Genomic DNA, 21,925 nt, shown 5'->3' with positions numbered 1-21,925 from the left:
CTTTGGAATTAAGCTAGAATTAAAAACTAGAGGATGAAAACGACTGCTAAGAGCTGGGATGTATTTGCCATGAATGTGGAAGGCAGGAAACAGATGCAAATTTTTAAAAGCGTGGAAACAGATTGTTATTAAGTAGCAGATCATGTGCTCATGAGGAAATTATTGAGAGCTGGCAGCATTCAGAAGACTCCACGGAGACGGGAAAAGAACTTTTCCCATTTTTTTTGGTGGTTCGTTACAATGAGAAAACACATCTCAATAATGAATATTCATGAGCAGTTAATTGCAGACTTTAAAGTCACTGCTTTTCACTAAATTGAGATGGGTTAACACACCAGCTTTCATTTAGAGGAAAATGTGCTATGTGCTATGCGGGGAGTTCACTAATGAATTCCCTTCTCCAGCTCATCAGCTTTCCCAAATACCCCCTGGAATCTCAGAGTTTTCTCATGAAAACAGCTCTAAATTAAGTGATAGCGTGGAGGGCAATTTGCGGCGGCTAACACACCCTGCATAGAAAGCGTGATTTACATCCTTTACCTCATTCGTAGCTGTTTTGACTCGAGATCGGGGGAAGTAATGGAAACACCAGACATTAGAGGTGTATTTTTCTGCTTGGGGAAACGCCAGCGCAGATATCAATTTGGTGCCTTTTAAAGACGATAAAGCGGCCTCATAAAAATGAGTGAGCACAGATGTGTTAAATGTGCCGTGCCGTTTTCCACGGCAATCTTGGGAGTTGGATGGAAAGAACCCAACTGACGTCATGGCTTCGTATATCCACCAGTGGTGGATGGTATACAGATGGAGCACATGTGGCCCTCACATCATTGTCTACGCAGCAGAACAAAGTCGACCCGACGACATTTCACAAGCAGCATTTGATTTCACTTCATCCTTTAACAAGCCCACCACCAAAACCTGAGCTGACCACAATCTGTACTAATGACATTTAATACAGCTTTAAAGGGAACAAGTTTATTTTAGTTGGAGTCATTGGGGAAGCCGTCTAATGTTGGAACTCCTGATTTACAGTAACTGGATCATTACTTAATGTACATTTTTTATGTGTTTTGACTTCTCTGCACACTATAAACTGCAGCAAAACTCAGTGTAATAAGGTTCAACAAACTAATTAATACCAGTAATAACATCCAGGTTCTAGGATAATACTGATGGCATAGATTATGTAAATGCATTAGTTTGTGTGGAATACGTCGACACATCACTATGGCAGGTGGCTGCTGACCAAAAAAACCCGATCGCACCACTGTAGCACAGCCGCCACCTCAACAGAGAGGATCCGTCAGCATTCCGACCTCAAAACGGCGAGACAGCGGGGTCAGTGTCGGACTATTAGGGTTAATTATGTCTGATTCTCGGTCAGTGCCTGGCCTCCGTTTCAGACTCAGTGAAGACTCACAAGAGCAGATGCTAACGGCTAGCATGCCGATGCCGTTTTCCGGTTCATCCGCAAGTTGTAAACGGTTTGTTTGTGCACACAAGTCAATGAACTTAAACCATAGACTGTATAAAGATGGACGGCGGTACTGCTAATCAAAAGTGAACCCAAAGCAAGTGGAGCTCCCCCTGGTGGCTGGCTGGAGTATAGGTCCTAAGCTCCGCCCCCTCCATGTTAGTGGATGGGACTTGGGCCAAACTAAAACACTAAATTACACGACACATCATTTTTTTTTTATGAATGGTTTCTGTCATTTTGAGTAGTTAATATAATGTTGATGCATGTTCAAGAGTTTCACTTAATTATTCAACACTATAGAAACAGGAAGTGACATTTCCTTGTAACTGGTGGAGGTAGAGCAGAGCGCAGTATTAATTAAACGAAAATGCGAGTGAGTCGGTCAGGTTATCGATATTCTTCCACTCTTGGACCGTGCTGCGCAGACTCTGGCTCCAAAGTCACAAGATGTCGCGCCTGCATCCCCGGGAAAATAGCGTCAGTTTGGCGAATGCAAGGAAGTGGGGACGCATAGTCCATATTTATATACAGTCTATGGTTTCTGCGCATATAGACCTAGAAAACTAAACCACGTGGGTGTAAGCTACCTTTTGCAGATAAATAAAACAGCTGCATTTCCAGTTACAATCAGCACAAGTCAATGGACTTCAAGGACGCTCAATATTATCTTTGCAAATTAAAGACATTGTCGTTGTTTCCTGGATCACAAACTGTTACCAAATCAGCTAAGTCCAGCCATCACCTAACAAATGCACACAAATGAGCGACCCTGTTTGCCAGATGGTTCCGTCCGTGTCATTTTAACAAGCGCCATGTTAGACACTTTTCACACCTCGCATAGCAAAGCTCCAGACAGGTCCTGCCTGGTTTAGGAAAGAAAAAAAAAAAAAAAACTGAACACCAAAAGGCAGACAGACAGAGCTCACACTCTTCCCCCACTCCTGCCTCTGATCTCCCTCTCCTTTACCTCCAACTGACTGAAACTGGAAAGCAGCAGGCATGCAGTTAAAAAAAAAAAAAATAGAAGAAAACCGACGTCCTGACACAGGGTTTTCCCCATTTCTCATCGTCACAGCCACAATCCCCTCCACCGCCATCCTGCCAAGGAAGTTTCCATTTGCTAAGCTAATTAAATAGAAGAAAAACGTGAAGAGAGAGGCTGGGAACAGGGGAAGGAGCTGTGTTCCAGGTCTACCGTGTTTAAATATTTTCAAACAGACTGCCGCTGACACATGCACGGGGGTTTTATTATCCGCTGGTGTGGCCTCTGATAGCCTGCTAGCTAAGGTGGCCGCGTCCCAACATAAACCAGTGCTGCTGTCACCAATTTTGCTGCAGCCGCATCTCCCCGATGTGTTTTCCCTACGCTTGGCTGGCTGGGATGACTTTGTATTTTAAACATGTGGCTCTAAACAGGGATGTAAAAAAAGGCACAAACAAACGCACAGTCGCCAGAGTTTGACTGTTTGGGAGTCTTGACTAGTATGCACAAGTCCCTGCCAAAGTAGGGGAGGAGGGGGAGGTGTGTGTGCATGGAGGGGAGGGGGGGGCAGCTTCTTTCAAACACACATACGTCCTGCAGATGTTAGCAAATTCAATACGAGCGCTCACACCTTAAGGGAAGGGAAACGGGGAAAAATGAGGAAGTGCATAAAAAAAAATAAAATCTCTTCCTTCATCCCTCCTGGCTGCCTGAGAGGAAATACGCCGCCACTGTTCTCACCCTAATCCCAGACACAGTGTGATGACAGACGGCATCCTAACCACGGTGGCAGAGATGTGGCAAGGAGGGAAGCAATGCAGGGAGGGATTCGAGGAACAACAAGGGGGAGGCAAAAAAGAAAACGCATGGCGACTAAAAACACGCACGGACACAAATGGATGCAAGGAAAGCAGGGGGGGCGTTCGGTCGTGTTGTGCTTTCAGTGGTCCGGCAGCCCCTTTCTCTCGCTGGAGTCCATTAGCGATTGCATAATGCTTGGCAGACAGGGGACTCGGTGAATGCACCCCCCGAAGGGTCGGACACTGGCAGGGAGGCAGGTTTCTGAGCAGCCTTAAGAAACTCGGCGTTCCCATGCGCGTCAGCGGCGGATTAATGAGAGAAAAAATACAGGAAAAACACTTTGGCTTTTGTCAAGAGTCGAGACAAAAAAAAAAAAACCCGAGCGGCCGCGTGAAAGTCGGGCCGGGTCTTCGGTTTTTAGGGAATTCTAGGTTAATGCAAAATAAAAGAGCGTCATTAAATATACAGCAGGGGAGGCTGCAGCTGTGGCACGGCATCTGTCCTCTGCTTCTACGTGGCACAACATCCTGTCATTTCCATCCTCCATCGTGAACCTTAATTCTTTACACTTTTGTCCCTGCACATTACCTCACTGAAAGTCCTCTGCTTCTTTTGATCGCGTCGGTTCGGCGCAACGTGCGGTATGGTAAACATTTTGCCCATGCACCGTGCAGACGGGGATTTTACTTATTCATCATCATAAAAGGAAGCGTTCTGCTTTTATCACTGGTGAATGGAAAGAGAAGTTTCCAGTGCGTACACCTCCTTCAAACTCTGAAAGCCTCGTGCTGTGCAACAAAACGAGGAAAGCGGCACATTCAGTGGAGCAGCCTTGGAGAGGGCGTCAGGACGATCGAAAAAAAACAAAAAAACATTAAGAGCAGGAGGAATAATGCGCTTTTAGGATTAAACACGACCTTCGTATCAGTCTACACAAAAGGAAAATGATCATGTGGGCGATTTATTCTTGGTGAGGGAGGGAATGATGCGTGCTTTATGAGTATTGCGAGTCGGCCTGGCCAAAATGCACGGGGGCAGCCTCAAGTTGAGAGGAAGGTCAGTATGTGTGTGCTGTTCGTTTCATTACCACCAAATCGGGCCCTCCGGCCAGAAAATGAAACTCGAACACAGCTTTGGGACTTAGATAATACATCCCTCACAATGGGAGAGCCTGCACCTCGTCCCCCTCCCTCGAAAAGCCATCAAAGGCTTCATCTTTAAGTCTTGTATTCGATTCCTCGGCCTTTTCACCTTCCAAATAATGTAAGAGGGTTTTCTCGGGCTTGGCGTGACTTTTCTGTTCGGGTAGTTTGTCAGGGGGGCTTCAACCTCACTTGCTCTTTTCGAGACGAGGCCGAGACGGCTTTCATCCTGCATCATCCTCGTGAATGGGGTCAGTCTACAACAAACGCCCGGGAGAGAAATAAAAACAGATATGCGAAACCTCCTTTTCGCCGTCTCCGAAATCCCTTGAACTTCAATAGAGACATTTGATGTGATTTTTTTGAGTCCCTATCTCCTCCGTCCTCCCCCTCCCTCCCTCCCTCTCCCTCCCTACTCCAGTTTTTGCCCTGGCTGTCCTTGGAAGCCAGGCTCGCACCATATCCAGGCCTCCTCTTTTTAAGTGTTCCCTTTGAGTCCCGCATCAGAGAGCGAGACGGCACTCAGGAACCCCCCCGTAAATCACGGACGTGAAGGGGAGGCGAACAACACCCACGCTCCCCCGCCAAAACATGACACAAATTACAGACCGCAACATCTGGTGAGTGGCGCGCACCGAAAAAACACCGCGCCGGGGCGAGGACGTGCGGCTCAGACAAACTATTCCTCCTTGTTGACAAAAGTTCGCGGAAGGCGGAGGGACTGAAAAACACGGCTCGTCTCTATGGTGACCTCATCCATTTGGAGATATGATAGCAGCACACTCAGCCGTGCATTCAGGAAAACAGCGTTTTTCCCTCCAACATGTGCACAGACCTCACATGTTGCATTAGCATTACTCACGTAGAAACCGGGCACGCAAATCAAAACAGGAAAGGTAAAAAGAAACATAGACAAATAGATGAAACAACAAAGTGTATCGCTCATCGTGATGAAATAACCGTCTTCCTGGACCCTTTTTTTTTTTTTTTTTTTTAATCTGTAAGTGTTGCACTGTAGCCCTGTGATGGGACGGTGGGGTAATTAAAACGCAGATAGATGTGCCTGGAGCAGGTTATCAACCACTTGTCAACACCAGCGCAGGCACAGGGAATCAATGTCACATGTCAAGTTCCAGCCATGCCTGCAGGGGACGCGGGTAACAGGGGACGGATATCGATATCAGTATCTAACTTGATTAAAGTTTGCGTGCGTATGATTCGCTGGTGGAAACTTTCACTTGAATTACTTAGATCGTGGCTCGTAAGTGAAAGGTAAATAAATAAATAAACTTCTGCTCAGTGTATTTTTAACTGGTCTAGATACAGCGACATGAAAGTGTTGGCTGCGACTCCGTATTGTGTATTTGAGGCTGTAACTTGTGATCGGTGGAATATTTTGAGGTCAGGTGCGAATTGGGGGATTGTACGGTTAAAATAAAGTCCGGCGAGGATATTGAGATACACTGAAGTACAAAAATATGTACTCCGGCGGTGACCTCACGCGAAACAATGACTCATTAAAACAACAGCGACTGAATCGGCTAATTGGACAAGTGGTTCCAACAGAGGAGGAGGAGGCACCGTGCCAAGCGACAAGTCACAACCCACAGAGAAACAACAGCAGGGGACAATAATGACAGGGGCTGCACATTAAAGTGCCAAAATCTGGGCTTCCAACAACCCGGCCAATTTGCAGGGCGATTCACACTGTGACTTGAAACTGGAAGTGGATGAAGGACACCACATGGATTTATTTATTTATTTATTTTAAAGGAAAGTAAAGTTACGACAGTGCTCAATGCACCAAAAGAAGAAGAAAAAACAGTCTAGTAGGATAGATGGGTCCAACTGTGGCATGTGCCCAGCAAAGCTTCTGCTCTATCAGCTTCAACCTGCACAGATGTCATGGGAATCTATTGTGTGCAAAGTGGCAGAGAGGCTCAGTACCCTTGTGCCCTTGCGAAGATGTTGGCTCAGTAGTCAGTTTGCTGATTATACCCCTTCATTTCAGACCTCCTGAAGTCTGTAATGTTCCCCCTATAATGAGACACTCTCCTCAAATGTGTCTGCGAAATAACTTCATGGCGATTCCATCCACAGAACTCCCCCCCCTCCTCTTTTAAGAGCAAGAAATGGATCAAATAAAAAGGAGCTGAAGAGGAAAATACTGAGAAGCACATTGCCACCTACAGCCTCTGTTTGGCCTTGTCAGGTTTATTGCAACTTGCGTTTGAACTAAAGAGAATCATCACCGTGATAGTCCCTGAGCAAAGTGGCACAAACAGGCCTCTATTCAGAGAGAGGTGCAAGAGACAGAGATGTATTTGAGAGCGTTAAAAGCTTCCTCGTTGTTTTATTATTATTATTATAGTAAATTAAAGCAGTGAGTGAAAAAGTGCACATGCGCAAATTCTGCGACCATAAAGAAGCAGAAGAGTGGTCCTCCATACGTGGACATTACTCTTGCCCCCTTTTCTCCCCCACGACTCAGTCAGTGAACAGTTTTAAGTTTACCTTGCGGGATTTTTTTTTTTTAAAGAAAAAAAAAATGAAAGAAAGAAAACTTACCCTTTCCCCGGAGAGGAAGACGGTCAGCCCGAGGGTGAATATTATCCAAACGTTCCTCATTATTCCTCTTTATTAATGAAAAGCGCGTAGTTGCAAGCGAAGTGTCAAATCTTTTCCCCTTCTTCTTCTTCTTCTTTCTCCCTCTCGCTTTCCTTGCACCCAACTCCTGCCGCTTCTCTCTCTCTCTCTCAGGAGTGGGATCCCACCGGATACGTGTTGCGTTTTGATTATTCCTCCTCCCCTCTTTCCAGGCACTTCTTCTTCTTTGTCTTCTTCTTCTTCTTCTTCTGCGTAAATCTGACTAAATGTATACAAATGAGCCCGGTTTAGTAATAACTGCAGGGTCCTCCGCGCGCCGTGTGTGTCTGCACGACAACTCTGCACGAGACACCTAGCTCGCTCTCAGCTCTCAGCTCTCTCTCTTTCTCTCTCTCTCTCTCTCTCTCTCTCTCTCTCTCTCTGCGCTCGCTCGAAATAACGAGGACAAAAAAGTGTGTGAGAGAGCGCGCGCACGACCCACGCTCCGGTCGGTGTGTGCGTGCGCCCCCGCGTGCGCGTGTGCGCTCCTTTCGACCGTGTCACCGCGAGATAGAGAGAGAACTGGCGACAAAAGTAAGCGAGAAGGAAACCCAATAACAGCAGCAGCAGCAGTCACAACAAACCAATTAAGTTGTGTACTGGCGCGCCGCGAATCCTCATGGGAATCGATTATTGTATTTTTATTTTTATTTTTATTTTATTTTATTTATTTTCTCCAACGGAGACCGTAAGAAGAGGAAAGCCTCGCTGCCAAATCGCCCATTCATCCCCATGCAACGATCATTAATTGCACCCTAATGAGAGTTTCATGTAGCATCTGCACCAGTTCACAATCAGGCCCTGTGTTTATCATTCAGAAACAATTATTATTATTTATTTTTTTATCACCAGGCCAGGTGATGTCAGTGCGTGTGTTTGGGCGTGAATAAAAACACACAACACCCAAAAGAGATGGGAATAAACACTTACATCAGGTTTTAGGCTTAATGACCCCCCTCCTCCCCCCAGAACCACTGAGATCAACCATTTATGGGCAAAGTCTCCCCCTGCTGGTATAAACTAACAGCCTCCCTTATAATTTATAGAATATTACATTATTTAAAACTGCAACTTGGTACCGTATTCAATACGTGATGAAATGAGATCTCCTGTGCTTGCAGGATTCATTTAATGTCTCCAGATGTTCAACTCCCAACATGTTTACTTTGATTTGCAACTTTCACGCTTGTGTTCACCTCCACTCCGCCTTTTATCTGGAGGATTTTAGCAGATTTATACCTTCAAACGATTGGATCCTGGTTCTTAACGCTTTTAGGTAACCGTTGGCTCGTCTCCGGTTTTAGCAGCTGCAAGGAAATTGATCCTTTAATATCCTCCGTGTGTACAAAACCTCAACTCTCACTGATGCCTTCCTGTTTTTTTTTGTTTTGTTTTTTCTGCATCATAGGACTCTAAAATGAAAGATTATTGCACAGTGAGGTAGACACAGACGAAACCATGAGTGCATTTCCCCCCAATCTGCTCATATTTAAAAATACATTTTCTGTTTTCAAGATCATATTTTCAACTGATTAAAAAAACAAAAAAAAAAAAAACAGGAAGACAACGAGACATATGGAAATCAGGAGTGCTTTAATTTCATTTATTTATTTGGCACTTTTGTCTGGTCTATAGTTTAAGTGAGACACAGCCCAAGCCACAGTGAATCAGAGAGAGGGTTTCAGAATTAAGAGCCTTGACACTCTGTTCCAGCTGACGCAGGCAAAACGACTGCTGGTGCATGAAGGAAAGCAAGCAAATGAATCTGAGGATGTATATTGAGAGAAAGCAAGAAAATGGAGAAAAATGATTTCCTTTGAAACCACTAATGGACTACATTTGAGATGTAATTTTTTTAGACGTGTGTTTCCACCCTCTAAACTTTCCTCTGACCTCCCAGCAGCACCATCTAATACTTCGCAGTCAAATTTCCAGATCCCGAAATGGCATTTACCCAGAACCCCTTTTGGAAACCACTAATCCAACCCAGTAACAGTCTGCCCTTTGTGCACGGTAAAACTTAAACCTCTCCCAATCACAAGTGAGGCCAAACTAAATTCTTTAAGCATCGTCTTGGCCACAAAAGTTCCGCAGATACAAGGTGACTTCCTTTAAGAGGAAGGCTAAGGACCAATAAATGTAGGTACAGTATGTATGGCTGAAATGTGAATTCACTCTTCCTGCATTAACTCTGAAAGTTGACTTCAACCACACAAAATCACACGCGCGATATGGTTTAACCAATTAACCCCAGATGGAGAGACGTGTGAGTCACAGCCATTAGAAAGCTTTGCTCATTAGTGCCACCGCTGGATCTCTCATTTTAAAAAAAGAGCTTGAAAAGCAGCTTACATCACACTGACGACTGATTAAAGCGAATATCATCGCGCGCAATGACTCATGACAATTCGGCTTTTAATGAGGTGGTTTCATGCTTTTGAATGTTAGTGAAACATGTAATGTAATACATTTATGACATGAAACTTCATCTGGACATGTCGTTGTTTGAATTGTGATTTTCGGAGCTCATGGGGGGAGAGCGATGAAAGGATAATTGCACAAATTTTGCTACTATTCCCTGGGCTCGCTGGTACATGTTTCAAAGCCAGGCATTTAAAGTTTCAGGGACAAAAACAAAAAGGTGGAGGCATTAGATAAAAGAACGGCCAACTGAGATCTTACTGGAATCAAAGTCTGGCTTTCAAATAAAGAGAAAAGCCTTGCGCATTTTTACACAGTCCTGCTTCAAGTTACCAGTAGCAGCAGTAGCAATAGCAAGTAGCAGTGTTAGCATGAGATACAACTTTCATGCTAGCATGGTAAATATGCAGCAGTGGTTAGCTAACAGCACTTCAAAAGTCTAAAAACTGACCATTTCACTGGGGATAATCATTATTTTTATCGTTCTGTGCATGAATATTTCAGTAGTCTGACACAAATACCCCCATAATACAGCAAACTACACGTTTATACTATGTTTTTTGTTGAGATGCAGCTCATTTGTGAGCCTTTAAACTAAGCTACCAGGCCATTGCATCCACAGTACATGAATACCAAACAGACTTGAGGCTGGCATTCATCTTCTCACTTTCTGAAAACAAGAAGATATATCAGCGCATTTCCTCAACTTATTAATTTTTTTTTTCTGCTAGCTTTCTTCTATCAATTACAGACGGTAGTCTCTGCTCCAGAGCCAATGTAGCACCTCCTTGATTATTCATACAGCCCAGTCAGGCAGAGGGACCCGCTAACCGATAAGGCAGGTTTCACTCTGTCAAGTGTCTGACGGCCGGCCTGGTATTAGCCACAGTGCACTGGAGGCAGGGAGAACAGGGGAGGAGACACGGAGAGAAAGTGAAAGTAACCGTCTGGGGACAAAGACGAGACAGCGGGGGAAGAAGAGGGAGAGTATTTGAACTGTACATTTTTTCCTCATCCTTATTAGACGGCTTTCATTCATGTCAGAGAGGGCTAACAAGCAAGAAACTGCATGTGCCAGACTTGGTCAAAACAGAGTGCTTGACTTGATTGTTTTGAGTGTGAAGCGGCTTATATTTAAATCAAGTGCACTTCAAATTTTTGAAACTAATTTAAAATATATCTCGTTTCCCATCCCCCCCCCATCCTAATGCGCAAGCTCCCCAGACCTCCTCCTTCCCCTCCTCAGAGGGCTTAGCTCTGCTCCTGGTGTCCCAGATTACACAGCCAATTAGGGCGAAGGCAAAGCCCCTTCTGCTGCCGAGCCTGGCTAGAGAGCGGCTTGTGAGAGTGTGTGAGCATGTGTGTGTGTGGCACCAGTTCACGTCACTGTCGTGCTGGTGTGAGGCCGCGCAAGGACAAAATGTGACACAGGCGTCTAAAGGAAAACCTTCGGCGGTCTAAAAAAAAGAGAACACTGGCCAGGATGACAAACCCGGCTTTTTTATTTAAGCCGATACTGTCCAAGGTGAATTATGCATGCGCTGACCTCAAACTCGATTCATATTTACATGTGAACTGTCAGAACTGTTGTGGACAAAGTGGAGCCCTTCAGAGTTGTTAAGGGTTTCATTATATTTTATTCAACAGCACCACCCACTGGAAAATACTACACAGATTTATATGCAGAGGCAAGTCCCAATAGTTGAGTGTGTGATGAAAATCCAGCAATTTGAACAAATAAGCAGATGCATCATTGTAAAGCACTTTGAGTAACAGGTAGAAAAATGCTGTATAAATACAAGAGCATTTACCGAAACCCAGCAGCTACCTAAATCTTCGCTCTCCGTTTTTCTCCACACAAGACATTCTGCCAGTTTCATGTGTAGGATGTGAGGTCAGTGGAAGCTGCAGAGTTTTTAGTGTTCGCGTGGGCGGTGCTCGCGTATCTGGCCAGACCTTTTGACTTGGTTCCAACGAGGGACGACTTGCTAGCTTGAACGTGGACTCCAAAAGGCTCTGCGCTTTTGCCGTAAACATCGCGGCCTTCTTCGCCCTCCCCCTCCTCGTCTTCACTTCCAATGCTCTTCTCTTCTCCGCAGGGTATCAGGGAGCTGCGGCTGAACTGAGCCAGCGGCTTGCCGAGAATCCCAAAACTGATAGGATAAAATGAGAGACGAAGAACATAATTAATTTGTTTAATGCTTCCCTGCAGAAGCACTCATACCAAAAAGAAAATGTCAGTAAGTTATATTAATAAAAACAACAATAAAAACATGGCACTTATGTGACCACTGGGGATAATGTGATGATAATATCATATAAAATAGTTTTAAAAAGCTCATTACAACCAACTGTTCCTTTATAATTATTACTAGCAGACCACATTTACTTTTTTGTACAGCTTTAAGTTATGATCTTGATTTTTCTGTCGCACAAAGATAGCAGATGGCAGATTCTCTTGTATGCATAATAAAACCACTGGAACCAGCAGTCAAGCTCCAGCTAGCAGGTGGCCTGCGAGGAAAGTAATTAGTGAGATAAAAACCAAGATACTTTGCTTACGAGGTTGGTGGATCAAGCCACAGCTTAAACGCCCCAAAACACAACACGAGTCTGCGGGATGAGCGAGCGGATAACTCTGACAGCTATTTGACACGCAGCAGAAACCATGGCAGCGGTAAAACAGATGCATCACAGACATGACCACACTAAATCACATCCTCCTGGGAGCTACATGTTGTGTAACGTTTTACACCACCTGACACTGGCCAGCTGCTGGTCGAGCTGCTCCGTCGGGGCCTTGGCGTCGCGGCGCTCGGCCTGCAGCGGGCTCCGACTTCCTGCCCGGATGCCGAGGAACAGATGGGGTGACCGTTCTTTAGGCGAGGGCAGCAGAGACACCATCAGAGGGGACCGCTGATTAACTACGCTGCCGAGGGCCGGGCGCCTCTGGGATGCTCTGGTAAATGGTCAGAATGAGAAACAAGGCCAGAAAATACATTTCTCTCCGATACTTGCAGGAAAAACATCAAACTGATTACATCATTTTCACCAAAAAATAAACCAAATATTATATTAATAAGTGTCTGCTTATGTAAAAAGTCATGAAAACAGCTGTGTAAACCTTTTGGGAAGGCGACATTCCTCACATATTCCATTTGGTCATACATATTTATAGTGGAAACCAAAATATCAAGAAGTAATTCATCAGGAAAGCTGCTATGGTAGTCAAACCTTCAACATCCAGGTGCAGTTCCAGACCGAATAAAAAATATATATATGCATGCTTTAATGGATTTTTTAACTCGCACTCTTTTTTTTTTGGTTCAAATTCTGTTATGTACATCCACACTCAGGAGGAGAGCGAGCTTCAAGCCCAGCTTTTGATTGTTTGGTCTCAGCCTGACAGCAGGAAAGAGCGCCGGGCCTCTGACAGCTTACACAACTGCCAATCTCGTGTCAGACACGACTGAGCAACATAAAACAGGCTGTCAGACGGTCTCTCCTATCAGACAAAGCCATGAATCTGTCTACATCAATCATATTTCGGTTAGAGGTGTGACATGACATCCATCAAACGCAACAACTTCACTACCTCCTGAGCTATGGAGGTATTTGCTGTACAGTGTGCTTCAAATAGTGCAAGACTGGTTACACATACTAAGGGTTTAAATAAATAAATAAATAAAAAATAGGAATATTAGTTTTGAGACTGCAAAATGGCTAGAGCTAAAGGAGTGACGGTGCGTAAGATGCTATGGTTGTTGTCAGGGTGATTTAAAGTACATCCAATCGAAATGCATTATGGCTAAGAAACGTGTTCAGATCCTTGCTATTGTTATTTTTTAACTTTGCAGAGACAAGATTTTACACACATTCCTGATCAATGCAATCTCTCCATCAATCAGTATCTACTCATGTTGTTGTGGCGTTTATTCTCCATTTCATAGTGTTCCAGTTCAGCACAGTACACTGTGTGAATGGTGGGGTGACAGAATTATTGAAAGCAGAACAAAAACTGGTTTGGGAATTGATTTTTCAAGTGCAGCAAATATTCAAAGCGCTTGATGGAAGAAAGAACTTCTTTACAGGCAGTAAAAATGTCGTCCTTGGTGCAAAACAGGCGCTACAATTTAACCCTTTGTATATTTAAACTCAGATTACCTGAGCACAACCTTTATCCCGCTTCAACGTACCTTTGCTTGAATGCACTTTTACATGCCGTCTCCTCGGGGTCGGCAGCACCCGTCTTCGCCGACCCATTAACCGTAGTGGAGGTCATTCCCGAGTCTCCACCAGTCATGTTCCTCACCGCCGTGTTAAAGGCGTCGGAGTATAAAAGCCGGCCCACCTCCTCTTGGATGTCCCTCAGGTCCTTCCTGCCGAACGTCACCCACGCCACGTAGCAGAAGAAGGTGTACAAGCACTGGAAATAACGGTGAGTCAGAAGCTCTGTTCAGACCTGGTATCAACAGGAGTCCTGAGTGGTCTGATTACAAGTATCCAGCTTTAAGTATTGTACGTGTGTGTGTTTACACCTAGCTTTAAAGAGAAGCAAATAAGAGAGAGAAAAATTGATGCAAATTTATCTTTGCATCAGTCTTTTTCTTGAATTCATTTGATTGGACAATCATCTTACTTACTTTCACCATTCCTACTTTCTGAGCATGGGCCCAGGTGGCCACTTATTCCTCTGTGTTTCTAAAAGGTCACAAAAGCTATTTCTGTCCAAAAAAGGTCACAAATGGAGAAGGCAATAGCTCGCCGCTGTGAGTGTGATTTTTCTCCCCACTTCCAGCCACCTGGCTAAATACTGCAGAGAGCCTGCCAAAGCAAAGCACCTGTGTTGAATCAACATCTCCTTCCACTAACTAATTCGCTGAGGCCACCAGGCGTAACCGGCACTCAATGTCGACCTGTTCACGGTGAAGTGGCCTTCACTCCCACCAGGCGAAGGCCCCTCTCTGTGTTTGTGTGCAGATGAGGCAATGCAGTTTCGAATGTTTCGATACGCTGCCTTCGCGAGGAAAGAATGTCAGGTCCATTACAAGAGTCAGTGATTGGTAGTCACACAAATTAGGGTTTATTAATCAGTGCCTAACATTCTTGATAACACGACGGTGATGAATGTATGTGTACCAGAGTGTTATGATTGCACATACCGCATGCAGTAGCCATTCTGTTCTATTGGAGGACAGCTTGCGCCTGGAAATACACATACCCACACTATAAGTTACAATATATATATATACATATATAAGGAAATAAAAACAAAAAAAACTTCAGCTAATAGAAAAAATTAAAATGTTTCCAGAGTGGAGGGTAGAGAGTTGAGAGATGTGAGACAGGCATAGTAACTAAATTTAGTTATGGTGTCCCTATGTAAAATAAATGTTCATGTTTTTTTTCATATAGGTATTAAAACAATACTCCTGTACATGTATGTGTACACATACTAACCCCTACATGGATCTCTTCTTAACATGGTTTTAAAAAAAAAAAAGTGATTGGGGTGAAAAAGCCACAATCCTAGTTTGGTACTGATTAGTGTTGTGAAGATAACGTTGCCATGTTATAAGGATTAGATGTTCCTCAAATATCTCACACTGGGCAGCGATGATATTTGTGCCTCAGTCCACTCAGATGATCCAACATTTAAAAGCATGCATATAATAAAGATAAATCCTAATAAGCGTAAATCTAAATTGTGAAAGGGTATCACAGGTGGTGCATCCTGCTAAGTAAGTATAAAACTGGGTGAGAATAGGAAGAGTGCTTTCTCTATCACCTGTTTGGTAAATCTGATGAACTACTTACTTGTGATGTGGCGGCCGCTGTTCCATCTCCAGGTCCATCAACAGGCTGAAGTAGCAGACAGCCAGCTTCTTTTGAGCTATCTCCTTTCTGGCTGAAGTCTCCGCCATCATCTTGTGCTCCGTGATGATGTCTACACTGGCATGTGGGATAGAAAACGCGTGACAACGTTGAAGAAGAACATAGAAGAACATAACACAAAACAAGTCACATACATGGGTGGATAAAGGAAATTGAAAGAAACATAGACAGTGACTGGAATAAAAACACAGGAAAAGGCAATAATCACCAGCCTGCATACTTACAATCCTAAAGACGTAGATTTGCTTTCCAGAGACTTGTGTTCAAAGAAGAAGGACAGGTAAAGTAGAAGGGCGGTCAGGACTTCATCGAGCTCTGTACACCTGGACACGGACAGGAACGTCATTGTGCCGTGTGTCAGATCTTTTCATTTGATATACCAGCAAAGGAAATTGTGTGTACGTATATATTCACGTCACGTGTGGCCCTTACTTCAGTACGTCCAGAAAGCAGTATGGGATGGGAAGCAAATAATTCTCCTGCAGCAAGCTGACAGCCACCTCTACAACACAGGAAGCTTTGTGAGAACAGGATCAAAGGTCATCTATCATTCTCGAAGGGCAATGTTTAGTTTTATTTCATATGAAGACTGGGAGAGAAATTTGAAAAGCAATCACTATAAAAATAGACCTCATATTGAACAGGAAGCTAAATCCACGTTATCCGCCTGGCCCCCAGCCTCAATCTTTTCTGTGAGCATGTGCAAATAATCAAAATTTTTTAGCACAAGACATATTTCATTTAAAATTATATTGACACTTGCGTTTAACATCATCAATGGACACGCAGTCACCCTGTCTTCTCATCACAGACGACCTGTATTCGTTCAGGTGAGCTGGGCTCAGATTCTTTATGGTGCTTTGGCGCCCCCTGTGGTTCAGCGTGCAGATCTCAGCCAACCTGAGGAGACAGCAGTGGAGACAACATGTGCAGGTTTGCCTGAAACGTTAAGGACAAAACGTGCAGAGGGGTGCTTTTACAATAAAATAAATAAATAAATACATGCAGATAAAAAGACTTTGAGGTTTCTGTAGTTCGAGTTGCCACCAACAAAGCTTAGGCAACTTGAACAGACTCAGGCCTACCACTGTGCTCGCTGCTGAAGCTCGTTAAAATCTACATTGGTTTGATTCATTTTCCCCACAGCACCCTCCTCTGTCGGACAAGACCTAGAAATGAAGAATCTTTTAAATATACTATATCTTAACAACGTCTCTTGAGTGCTTTCCAGGTGCAGTGTGCTACTTGAGTGGCTATTTTTTCACTAACCTGACAAACTCCACAGTTTGGGATTCATTATTCCACACCCAGCGGCCTGAAGGCGGAACACTCACCTGAAACGCACCCATTTAATGACAGTTATACTTTTAAAATGTAAAAAACTTGTCATGAACTTCTTGGGCCCGTAATGTTAACGGACACTTTGATCGGTTAAAATACAGGCACATATACCGATACTATTTTCGGTCAAAACAAAACAAAACAAAACAAAAAGTCTTCAAACATTTTTAGAAAGTCGTCTCTCTCTGTGTAACAACTTACATTTTGTACGTCCTTTGGGTATTTCGTCATTTCTGCAAACAAAACTTTGTTTGACCGAAGTTGTGCTACTTCCGCTTTACGCAGCGTTAGTTACTGTATCCAGGCAACAGCCAATGGCGAAGAAGCAGGTCCCTATACGGAAGCGCATTCGTCAAACTGAGATGCTGAAATTAAAACATTAACGTAGCATAATAAGTGAAAAATTAAAGTATACTAGTCTTTAAACCGTAGTGCAAAATAAACAAGCAAATACTGGACAGTTGCACATATATGTTATATTGTTTCTTATGTCTTACTATGTTTGCTGCACCAAACACAAATTCTAGACAGGCTGACATTGATATTTATGTATTAACTTGTTGCTGAAGCTAAAATAACTTTCATCTGCAAAAGTCATTAGTTTTGTAGAGATATTTGTTTTCGAGGCTGAGTGGCAGTTGATTATTTTACAGCACAGTTAGCATCGATGCTACAGATTCCAAAAGAAAGTGCTGAGTGGCTTCATCAGCTCCACTGTTACCATGGTTACTGCAGAACTCTGCAGCTGGAAGGAACCAACACTTCAAAACAAAACAAAAAAACACACACACAATGATCTTGTTTAGAAACATGTTTTATTTTTGCTTTTGTTTATATTCTTTATGAAAATTCATGAATTAAAAAGTATCCCAAGATCTGGATTCTTAAGGTCTCTAAACAATAGACTGTATATAATATGGACAACGTCTCACCACTTCCTTGCACTGGCCAAACTTCTGAGCTGGAATCTGCGCAGTACGGTCCGAGAGTGGAGCCGCGTGGAGCCGCGTTGTCGATGACCCGGCCACACTTCCTCCAGACTCACTCGCATTGTTAAATTAATACAGCGCTCTGCTCTACCTCCACCAGTTACGAAGAAATTTGGGATTATACAGTGTTGTTTTTTAAAAAATTGGTTTACAACTCTTTTACAGAGTGGTTGTCACATCTTGTTTCTATAGCGTCAAATAACTAACTAAAATCAAACTTATCCAAAAGGTCAACACTCGAATATGCATCAACATTATATTAACTACCTAAAATAACAGAAACCATCCTTGAAAAAAAAATTTATTTAACATGTATTTTAGTGTTTTAGTTTGGGCCAAGTCTCATCCACTAACATGGAGGAGGTGGAGCTTATGAGCTATACTGCAACCAGCCACCAGGGGGAGCTCTACTTGCTTTTGCTTCGTTTTGAGGAGCTGTTCCACTGTCCATATTTATACAGTCTATGCTCTAAATTCAACAGCTAGTTGCTCTTTGGAGTGAGGAGGTACACGTTTTCAGTTAAAGAGTCCAGCCCCCAGCTTCGATGTCTGTCTGTGAAAGCATCCTCTGAATGCAGTTTCTCAATATCGCAGCTGTTTCCTGAGTAAAACAAGAAAAGCGCAGTTTAGAAAAAACACAAAATAATCTACAGATCTAACAAGCATCCACAGATCACTCACATCATCATCTTTGGGTTTATTTGGCACACAAAAAAATTCTGCTTTGTAACAGAATTTCAAAGCCATAAATAATACTTACCAAACAGGCTGTGTACTTGCTCATCAGGCACAAGAAAGGGAGGTCCTATGAGACAAACACAGTCACAAGCAGCTTTTAAAATTTCACCAAATTTACACAAACACATTTATGGGCCTCTTCCAGACAGATTAAAGACCACAGGTGCGTTTCTATATTTATATATTTCCCAATACACAATATAGAAATGTACCTTTATACAATTCAGGATTGTAAAGCAAAGTGTCCAGAAGGTATCTGCAGTCTTTGGCCATCAGAGAAACAATGAGAGCAGCATACCTGCAAGATAAATCAAAGAAGAAGACATGGAACACACTGTTATGTAAGTAAGAAAAGTGAAAGAGAGCTTGATCTCATCTTACTTTTCTCTGTCTTTTGGGTTGATGGCCACCAGAGAGCCCCTGTCCCACATCGCTCCAAACTGTCCCTCAATGGAGCTGTGAAATTGAGAAAAAATATCATTTAATAAAAGCAATTTAACCTTTAAAGGGCATTGAGAAAAACACATGCCATTTTCCTCACCTGGAAAAGTTGTACAGGTCGCTCTGATACAGGGAGATATTTTTCTCGGAGCTCTGTGGAACGAAGAGAGTGAGACGTTACGCATTATATTATGCTGCCATTACAGTCTGGGCAAATACTATAATGTTCTCACGGTTAGGACCATGTATTATCGGATTTTTGTTATTTAAGCTGTTATGTAAGCCTAAATATATTCTAATTATATAATGAATGTAACTGAGACATAAATACGTTTTGGGAAACGACTAAAAATGTCCAAAAATACAGACAGTATGGCTAAGACATGGATCCAGGTGCGACACGTAAAAAACACGAAACACATGATGATCCCTCAGTGTTTACACTTCACATACATTTCACCTACCTTGTAAACCTTTGCTCCAGGTATGGCCGGCACAGGCTCCTCGCTGTACGTCATGTTGTTCTCCTCAAAGAACTCTCGAATGGCCTTTTCAGATATCTCCACCCCGACCACTGAATGGCCCATGTCTGCCAACCTGGGAATCAGACAGCAGAGGGAGTGTTATTATATGTTACTATCGGGTCAACAGCTGTTGGTGTGTTTTATTGGATTTAATGAGGTTTTTAATACCACTTCATATCCACAGCTTTCCCACAAAGCGGGAAGAAGAAGCGAACACCTGTTCGTCCATTGAGAACTTTATCAAGGCTGGCCTCCAGCATCCTATGAGGAAAAAAAGAAAAAAAAAACACAAATCACAAGAGATTAACAAAAACACATATTCCTGGTTATGTGTTTTAGATAGCTAGGGTTGAATCGCTCTGAGTAAACATCTCAACTTTATGAAAAACACTGCAATGTCTGCACTGAAGCCCGGTGTGTGGTCCCTATTTGCCTTGTAAATAAGTCAACTGTTTGCACGTCTTGTCTTAAATTTTCCGTGGTATATCAGCGGAGGAGATAATGCCCATTTCCAGTCACACAAGAAATCCCCCAGTTATTCTGCAGAAAAACAGGTAGATAACAATAATCTCCTTACTTGTGCACTTGTGGCTGATGGAAGCCAGTTCTGCCATCTTGCCAGCGTTGCTCCCACTCCCCGAGGGCCATGACCCGGTCTGCCTGCGGTGCCAGCATGCTGGTCATGTTTGCCTGACCCCAGCTGGTAGAGAAGAGAGCAAAGACCAGAGGGGCAGAGGGAGATATAGAGAAAGAGAGAGAGAACGCAGAGAATGGATTGAATATTGTTCATAACTGTGGCTGGAAGCTGGGGGGTGACAACACAAGATGCGCACGTTCTTGCACATAAACACATGCACGACAGCTGCACGGTACAGTAAACAGTCCATGTGAAAATTAAGACGGGGAGACGGCGTTTCGAACACAGGCGTCAAACATGCGGACCGTGGGCCGTAAGCGGCCTGCCAGAGGGTCTAATCTGGCCCGCAGCATTTTCAGCGAAAATAACTGATATTCCTGATTTGTTCACTTTTTTTGGAAAAAGAAGTGGACACAGAACGCAACACTGAGACCCAGGACTAATGTATTATGCTGTTATCTTACTTGACTGCTTTTTGGCATATTTCATAATCTTCCCGAAATCAGTGAAAGCAATACAGTGCATCAACAATACTCCACAACCCCCTTTCCCTTCTATCTACTCTATGATAGATTTTCCTTGATTTTGGACTGGGAAGGGATTTGCACATGCAGTTTGTTTTTTAACCAGAAATCTATGATTGCCACTGGAATCTAAAAGTAGATAACTACAGACAACAGCGACCGATCAGACAGGGTTAAAGGTCATGAAGCTGCATGTAGACTGTGCAAACAAGTCAGAGTCTGGCCCACACGATATTGATCTCAGATATAAAGGCCCAGCATTCCTCTCTGGCATAAGAAAAATCCAAACAATGACCTAATGACTTGCAGGACAGGAGGAGAACTTCCTCGTGTTGTGACTTAACCATTACACAATATGCAGTTAAATAATTTGCCATAGCAGACAGTTTCATAACAGTGTCAGGGTCTCGCTTACCCAGCAGCAGACTGGCACGAAACCAACCACAGTACTTTTAAAAGGTGGTGTGAGCCCCGCATGTTTAACCGTACCTTTCCACGAATGAAGAAAACAGTAGTAGACCGGCGAGCCACTGGCAGCGTTAAACACACAACGTTTTGTAATCGGTACCGATGGGTTTAAAGTGTCCCGAGTTTAGTCTATCAGGCAGCAAGTTTGATTTACAACGAGCAGACGACCATAGGCAAAGGGAAAGGTGAAGGGGAAAACGCTGCCTGACAGGATGAACTCGGGGAATAGAGAATTGATTCAAAAGCGTTTTTTACTTCTGGTTTGGGAGGAGCTTGATGCTGCATTCAGGGTACATGGGAAATATCAGACTTAACAGGCGCTTTCTCCAGACAAAGCCTAAACGAGTATTTTACACATTCAGCATACTTTTTTGAAACATTTTTATATTATTAATTCAAATTTATGATAGTTCTGGAGGTTCGTGGTGGTGAATAATTTTTCATAATAAGCAAAATACACCACAAAATTGTACAGATAACGCCTCGATGAAACATTTTAATCTCCACGAATGTATGATTTATTGCTGCACTGATTATTAGACTGCTCTGATTTTAGAAAGCTGTACCTTGTTACATTAAACAGGGTTAATAGACTCCACTCCAGGAAAGAATACCTACTCAGAAGCACAGAAGGCACAGGCTAAATATCTTAATTCAGTGTCCACACTGTCTTGTGATGCGATTTAGAAAGCTACAGAATGTGTGTGTGTGTGTGTGTGTGTAATTTATACAAATAAGAATAAAAAGAGGAATGTGTCTGAAAACAAAATATACATATATACTCATATAGATAGATAGATGGATCACTTAGGCAAACTAAATAGTGTGTGCTATCGTAAAACCACAGATTATTGGCATGTGACTGGATGTTTGGCCACCCACATGTAGTTCTTTAA

General features: G+C 43.3%; 3 protein-coding genes across 5 annotated transcripts in view; all 3 read right to left on the bottom strand.

Moving 5' to 3' along the window:
• Nucleotides 1–7,404, bottom strand: part of sdc2 (syndecan 2) — a 41,808-nt gene extending 34,404 nt beyond the window's left edge. The window contains exon 1 of the mRNA XM_084562902.1: nucleotides 6,974–7,404. Coding sequence (XP_084419028.1) covers nucleotides 6,974–7,033 — 60 coding nt within the window. The 5' untranslated portion in view covers nucleotides 7,034–7,404. The remainder of the gene's footprint in view (nucleotides 1–6,973) is intronic.
• A 3,601-nt stretch (nucleotides 7,405–11,005) lies between these two features.
• Nucleotides 11,006–16,805, bottom strand: ppp1r36 (protein phosphatase 1 regulatory subunit 36). 2 transcript variants are annotated; one of them, XM_084563947.1, is made up of 10 exons: nucleotides 16,637–16,805; nucleotides 16,453–16,536; nucleotides 16,131–16,267; nucleotides 15,800–15,869; nucleotides 15,592–15,690; nucleotides 15,290–15,424; nucleotides 14,635–14,677; nucleotides 13,669–13,898; nucleotides 12,231–12,431; nucleotides 11,006–11,625 (listed from the first exon to the last, which is right to left on the bottom strand). In XM_084563947.1, the coding sequence occupies exons 1-10, from the start codon at nucleotides 16,714–16,716 to the stop codon at nucleotides 11,349–11,351; spliced, it is 1,356 nt and encodes a 451-aa protein (XP_084420073.1). In that variant the 5' UTR covers nucleotides 16,717–16,805; the 3' UTR covers nucleotides 11,006–11,348. The 2 variants fall into 2 exon arrangements, with proteins under 2 accessions (XP_084420073.1, XP_084420074.1); XM_084563948.1 differs by lacking the exon at nucleotides 16,453–16,536.
• Nucleotides 16,806–16,914: 109 nt separating this feature from the next.
• On the bottom strand, nucleotides 16,915–21,125 carry LOC311501895 (putative thiopurine S-methyltransferase). 2 transcript variants are annotated; one of them, XM_084563950.1, is made up of 9 exons: nucleotides 21,051–21,125; nucleotides 19,978–20,100; nucleotides 19,569–19,661; nucleotides 19,341–19,473; nucleotides 18,977–19,029; nucleotides 18,817–18,891; nucleotides 18,648–18,733; nucleotides 18,458–18,502; nucleotides 16,915–18,298 (listed from the first exon to the last, which is right to left on the bottom strand). In XM_084563950.1, the coding sequence occupies exons 2-9, from the start codon at nucleotides 20,082–20,084 to the stop codon at nucleotides 18,180–18,182; spliced, it is 711 nt and encodes a 236-aa protein (XP_084420076.1). In that variant the 5' UTR covers nucleotides 20,085–20,100; nucleotides 21,051–21,125; the 3' UTR covers nucleotides 16,915–18,179. The 2 variants fall into 2 exon arrangements, with proteins under 2 accessions (XP_084420076.1, XP_084420075.1); XM_084563949.1 differs by having other exon boundaries at nucleotides 20,977–21,056.
• Nucleotides 21,126–21,925: the final 800 nt, after the last annotated feature.

Source organism: Chelon labrosus, assembly GCF_963514085.1.
Source record: "Chelon labrosus genome assembly, chromosome: 16".
NCBI classification, from domain to species: Eukaryota; Metazoa; Chordata; class Actinopteri; order Mugiliformes; family Mugilidae; genus Chelon; species Chelon labrosus.
The sequence above is the reverse complement of the archived record's forward strand: the minus strand, read 5'-3'. Positions and strand labels throughout refer to the sequence as shown.

Coding starts and splice junctions, on each gene's coding strand:
- ppp1r36 (XM_084563947.1), bottom strand. CDS start 16,716: ATGGGTGCGTTTCAGGTGAGTGTTCCGCCTTCAGGCCGCTGGGTGTGG. Junction 13,899..14,634: donor CAGAATGGCTACTGCATGCG/GTATGTGCAATC, acceptor CGTTATTTCCAG/TGCTTGTACACCTTCTTCTG. Junction 11,626..12,230: donor CAGCAGCTGGCCAGTGTCAG/GTGGTGTAAAAC, acceptor TTATCCTATCAG/TTTTGGGATTCTCGGCAAGC.
- LOC311501895 (XM_084563949.1), bottom strand. CDS start 21,038: ATGCGGGGCTCACACCACCTTTTAAAAGTACTGTGGTTGGTTTCGTGC. Junction 19,474..19,568: donor AAAGCTGTGGATATGAAGTG/GTATTAAAAACC, acceptor TCTGATTCCCAG/GTTGGCAGACATGGGCCATT. Junction 18,734..18,816: donor AACCCAAAAGACAGAGAAAA/GTAAGATGAGAT, acceptor TTTATCTTGCAG/GTATGCTGCTCTCATTGTTT.